General features: G+C 42.9%; 1 protein-coding gene across 2 annotated transcripts in view; it reads right to left on the reverse strand.

The window, feature by feature from the left end:
• LOC311060225 (sodium/potassium/calcium exchanger 3-like) overlaps window positions 1–3,213 on the reverse strand; it is a 70,221-nt gene extending 67,008 nt beyond the window's left edge. For both annotated transcript variants that reach the window (XM_084078358.1, XM_084078357.1), the window contains exon 1: window positions 2,605–3,213. In XM_084078358.1, the coding sequence (XP_083934484.1) occupies window positions 2,605–2,815 (211 nt within the window). In that variant the 5' untranslated portion in view covers window positions 2,816–3,213. The remainder of the gene's footprint in view (window positions 1–2,604) is intronic.
• Window positions 3,214–6,295: the final 3,082 nt, after the last annotated feature.

Raw genomic sequence — 6,295 nt, forward strand, 5'->3', positions numbered from 1 at the left:
CGAAAATAACCGATCCACAGTTGTGGGCTTGTGGATCGGCTATCAGATTCGAAATTAGGGAGCCAACAGCCAAGTATCGACTATTGAGCCCTGGAGGACCCCGGTCAGTAAAGTAAATAGGGTTCAAGACGTGTTTGAATGCTCAACCTTGCCTCGCCATATACATGATACAACATATACATACAACATATACATAGCAGTTAGAGTGAGTTCTGCATAGGGTGGCCATGCGTCCCTTATTTCTTTTTTTTTTAAGATTTATTTTGGGCTTTTATGCCTTTATTGACAGGACAGTAGGCTGACAGGAAATGGGGAGAGAGATGGGGTGACATGCAGCAAAGGCCGTAGGGATCAGGACTCGAACCAGGCTCAAGTCAGGCTACACTGAGCCTAGGTGCATGGACCGCTACGCCAGGGTTCTAGGGTTCATTTCTGAGAAAAATAAGGGACGCCCAGAATAAGATACAATTTCTCTGTATTATGTTGTGTATGTAGTTTTTGTATGATATATTAACCACTTGAACCCCCCACGAATTGCAGATCTACAAGCTCACAATGTGTCGCAACGCGACACGTTGTGAGCTGTTTGAACAGTTTGAGCTGTTTGAACTTGTATGATGTGTGTCCTTGATTGATTCACAGTTCTTTTAGTTTCCAAATAAGGAACCATTCCTTATTTCAAGGGACGGTTGGCAACCCTAGTTCTGCATCCCAACACACTTTGCATCTCTCTCTCTCTCACACACTCCCTATCTCTTGCTTGTGTGAGCACAGAAAGAGTGAGTCGTGATTAATGTGGCCCTGCGCAGGCAGCGTTGAGTGCTCCACTTTCAGCGCCACAACATCCAAGCTTTAGCAGAACTTCATTAAGAGGCATCATAAATAATCAACTTCAATTGATATCCTGGCACACTGATTAAGAGTTAGCGAGAGCACAATGGGGACAACGAAAATGCATTAGCCGGCATGGTGTCGTCTCGCGCTCTGAGCACACGCAGAGTGCAATCCTGTTGCATTTCCTAGTAACCAGGATATTCAGTGGGGAGGGGAGAGAGAGAGGAGAGAAAGAACATACTGATGATGCACAACTAATGAGTGTACATGAATATTCATGGAGACCTTCTGTCCATGAAATGTGATAAATATGACATCTCACTTTTAACTGATGCTGACGCAATAGATACAGTGTGCCTCTAGTGGTGACTTCGGGGGATGGGGGAGGGCAAGAGAGAGAGAGAGGGTGACAGATACAGAGAGTCAGAGTGTGACAGGAAGAGAGAGAATGGGACAGAGAAAGAGACTGTGCGTGTCTAAATGGTGGAGTGGCTGAGTGGAGGGATAGATAGTGGACTGCTTTGCGGTAACCCAGAGAAGTGAATACCCTGGGGCATTTTGGCCTGGTTTCACTGCTCTGCAGCGAAAGCACCTGAGCTTATACTGGAGCCTCTGCTTCCTTCTGCCAAGAATAGGTTTGGTTAGTTCAAGCTCAAATGAATCCCCATTGCACAGTGTACCTGGCCGTGCATCACTTACTATGGATGCCCTGGCGCACTGAAATCTATGTATATGAGGCTTAAAAAGTCTACTTTTGAGTTTACAACTAGCACAAACATGTTCTTTGTAGTATCCGCTTTAGCTGCTTGTTACTTATCTTAAACTTTTGACGCATTTAAGGTACTTAAATGACTTTGATAAAACACATCTTAACACAATCTATGCGTGACAGGCTTTAAACATCTTAAGCAGACCATACATTAAAAACAAATACAATGAAATAGCCAAAGGAAAAACAAGCTCATATCCAGAATAAACACATGACCAGGCAACAGTATCTAGCCCAGTGGTTCTCAAACTGTTTCATGTCAAGGACCCCCAAATTGATATGTATTTCGCCGCAGGCCCCATTTGAAAAGATTTTGTTGCCAGGGTCCCAAAAAGAGAAGATTAACATTTGTGATCAAATCTAAATTATTCAAACATTTTTGAAGATAGACAAATTATAAAATTGGGATAAAGTGGTTAAACTGATTTTGATGCTATATATAACTCATTTTGTTGGGGACCCCCTGGCCTGGAACCCACTCAATGACCCCCTGGGGGTCCTCCCACTTTGAGATCCACTGGCCTAACCAATTACGGGAGTCAAAACCTTGTCAAAACAAGGAGAATCCTTTAAGCAGGGCTAATTTAACAACATGTAATCCAACAATGTGATTCAACATATATGGATGGCTGGATGGTGGGTAAAGCTGCTATTATATCCTTTGGCATTCCTTTCTCCCTACAGTACGGGGTACGGCGAAATATCAAAACGCTCGCCCCAAAACACAGTCGCTCCAGGCCCGGCGCAAATCCGGCGACCTCGAAACGGCCGCCACGCCACCTGGTTTTCCTCATAGTAACCTCAGTAAAACGGTGCCAAAACCTAACCTTATTCCTAAACGTAACCTCAGTAAAACTATGCCTAAACCTGAACTTATTTATTATCCTCAGTAAAACAAATACAAGATACAAGAACCGCTGGGGGCGAGCGGTGCGAGAAAAACAATGGGGGCGAGCGTGTTTTGGGGCGAGTCTTCCGGTTACCCTAAAGATCGTCCTCACCTGAATGTTCCGCTAGATAGGAGAAGCCCTTCACCAGCAGCAGCAAGCCTCCGAACAAACAGATCTGGATCAAAACCAACTCCTTTCGCTTTTTCCGCCGAGCCTTGATCTTCTTCTGGTTCAGCATCACTTGTGGTGTCGGCTGATTCCGGAGTCGGCTCGCACTGGGAGACATCATCATCCTACTCGGTGTCGCCTCATCCACATCCATGCAGTTCGCCGGTCCAAACGAACAGAGCAAAACCTCCTCTTCACAGGGGGGATGATCGGGCTCTTGTTTCCTCTTTACAGGGGGGGATCGGGCTCTTTTTTCCGTCCAGAAATTTAAAAAAAGGAAAAAAGTGAGGGGGGATCGGGCTCTTTTTTTCCGTCCAGAAACAAAAAAAAAGTTAAAAAAAGAAAAGTAAGGGAACGGGGTTGTAAAAAGTTACAAACCGGCACCGCTGGAATGTTACGAGTGGCGAGATGTTGGCTGGCTGGCGCTGGACCGATTGTTGTCGTTGTTGGTGCCAAGATTGTCCCCTTTATGTCATGTTTTTTTTTTAAAGATTATTTTGTTGCAATAGTTATTAGGTGGAGAGCGGCTGCTGCGGCGCCACGGATGTGTCAGACTCAGTTCAGAACTGTTCAGTGGAGGATCATGCGCGACACCAGTTTGAGGCTACGCTGTCCAGAGAGAGAGAGAGAGAGAGAGAGAGAGAGAGAGAGAGAGAGAGAGAGAGAGAGAGAGAGAGAGAGAGAGAGAGAGAGAGAGAGAGAGAGAGAGAGAGAGAGCTTTCTTTACTTAAGTAAAAGTATCAATACTGCAAGGTAGAAATACTCTGTTGGGAGTAAAAGTCAGGTAATCAAAATGTATTTGAGTAAAAGTACAAAAGGGTTGGTATCAAAAGTTTTGATACCAACCCTTTTGAGGCCTATCATGTAGGGGTACATTTGTTAAACTGATTTTGATGCAGCTATAATATCAAATTTGATTCAAAAGTAGAGAGTACTCATTGTGCAGAATGTCCCATTTCACAAGTTTTCAAATGTATACAAATCTTTTGAAATGTATATATAGGGCTGAAGTGGTTAATGTATGTTTTGTAATAATAATCCAAATCTACAAAGTATAACTAGTAGCTAAAGTTTTGAAATAATTGTAGAGGAGCTACTAAGATTTGCCTCCGAGATGTAGATGTAGAAGTAAAAGTTGGAAAACACTCCAGTAAAGTAAAAGTACCTCAAAATTGCACTTAAGTACAGTACTTGAGTAAATGTACTTAGTTACTTTCCTTCCACCACTGGAGGAGGGGGGGGGGGGGGAGAGAGAGAGAAACCATAACTGAAAGCTGTTTGAGGTTCAAATATTACTGTAGCTATCTGTGAAAAAGATGCACGCCCTTCTTTCACTGCCCTCTTCTGGGAAACACGTTAGTGAAACGTGTTTCCCACCTCTGTTTTCTGCCTGCCAGTGATGATATAGCCTTGAATCAAGACTACTATATTTTTTATCGAGTCAGTCTTTTACTTTCCTATCTATAAATGTCAGAATCGATCAATTGGTCCAAGGCTATAGTGATGATAACGTCTCTGTTTTGAAAAGGCGTTTTTTGTTAAAATGTTCTATATTCTGATAGTAATCATTGCTTTACAGTGTTTGTTCAGTAACAGGGGTCTCCCCATGTCCTCAGCTGTTTAACAGCCTAAACAGAAAATAGCCTGTGTTTTCAGGTGGGACACCGATTTCATCCAATCAGAGAAACCAGTTATCAGCTTCAATTGTATAGTGTTCCAATTCCAATTGTGTCCGCTCATTTTCCAATTTATATATTTTTTGGATGAAATTGGTATCCCGACCTGAATCTGTATTTTCGGTTTATTAGGCCTACCGAGCCAGGGAGACCCCTACTGAACAAACAATATAGCAAAGATGACTAAAGGAATATAGAGCTATTGGACACTTATTTTAACCAAAAAGTATCACGTATACCCCATAAATCTATTTGCTAATAGCTAAATATACACAAACGTTGAATATAATGAATTGCTTTTGGGCCTAGACTTCCAAGTCTATGACAACTCACCAAGGTAAACACCTAAAATAGAAGTGAACATATGCAAAATCCTAAAGAAAAAAAGAAAGTTTGGCAATCATCCCATCCTAGATGATTAAAAGTTGAAGCATATTTTCTTCTGACATCCATGATTAGCCAGTATCTTGGTTGTCTTTTCCAATATGACTGTGTGTTCTGACATTAATCCAGTAACCCAAATACATTTTCCAGTACACATTCTACAATCCCTGAGTTGCTGTGCACCATATTCAAGTGAAACAGTGCTTCACAGATATAATGGGTAATACTTTATTTGCAACCAAGTGGGTTTCTTGATTGTCAAGCTTGAGGTTTTCACATAAATAGCTCTGGAAACTTTCCAGCAAGAATGGAAAAAGTGGTCAGGGCTCTAGGCAACTGGTTTCATTGTGCTTTTTTAACCCTTTGAGGCATGAGCCCAATAAGCAAAAGATAAGAAAAGGAGAGTAGAGTGAGGGGAACGTAGCCAAGCATCAAATTTAGACAGAATAACCCCCTGAACACCTTTCAACACAACCAAGGTTTTTTTTTTTCCTTTTCTTTTATACAACAGCCGCAACACCACCATGAAGCCCACATATGGTGAGCAGAGACCCATGTCAATCCAGACGTGACTGGAGGTCTAAAGGCTGCCTTGAAACCTGGCCTAGCTTACAGAGGAAACTTGAACTGGCCACGGAGTTACTAAACAAGATGAATTCCCAACGTCTCCGAGGCACACAAAAGAAAAGAAAAGGCCAGGGGAAGGGGAGGAAGAGGAAGGGGGGGGCAACAAATTAAATCCAGTTAAATTGTTTTTCCATAGCCAGTGGGCTTGGCAAGGGACTCGTGCACACAAGATGTTAAGATACAGTTGTCGAGGACAAACCAGAAATGCCATAGCTTCAGATGCAACAGAATGCACGGAATTTAACCCAGTTTCTCATGTCCAACTGACAGAGGGCCCACTCCCACTTTACTGACCTTGCTTGCTTTAAGGCAGCGGTTTTCAAACGTTTTTGTGCCGACGGCACGCGTATTTGCAAGTCAAAATCTCAAAGCACACGTGTATTCATAGCCAATGTAGCCGATTTACAAGCTCACAACACACGTGAGATCGTAGATCAGCTTTTTTATTATTTGGGGACACATGAATATAATCAATTTAAAGTTTTCACCGATAATTACATACTCAAAATAGGTATGCCATGATGAAAGTGTTTTTTTTTTTGTATAGAATTTCTCTCTCTCACCCTCTCTCTAGGATCGTGCAGTAGTGTTAATTGAAATACTAAGGACATCAGCTGCCCAGTAAGCTGCTTCTTTCACCTACGGATCAATTGCAACCTCCTGCAGTTTTCACTTGTGCTCGGCACATCAATAATCTAAGGCCCCATCAACGACTTTCTCTGCCCTGATAACGATAACACACCGTCAGTGAAAACTCTCCCTGGCACTGGGATCACAATGCAGGCAGAGCAGAGCAGAGCAGAGCAGGGCTGCTGTTCTAGTCTGGTTTCGGAGCAACGTTAGGCTAGCTAGCCTGCAGACATATTTGGGTCATGTCTTCTCTCCCAGAGATCTCCTGAGTCTGGGCTTCAGCAGACCTGCTCCGGCTTTGCTCAAGCACATCATGA

The sequence above is a fragment of the Gymnoscopelus microlampas genome, assembly GCF_963454915.1.
Source record: "Gymnoscopelus microlampas genome assembly, chromosome: 2".
NCBI classification, from domain to species: domain Eukaryota; kingdom Metazoa; phylum Chordata; class Actinopteri; order Myctophiformes; family Myctophidae; genus Gymnoscopelus; species Gymnoscopelus microlampas.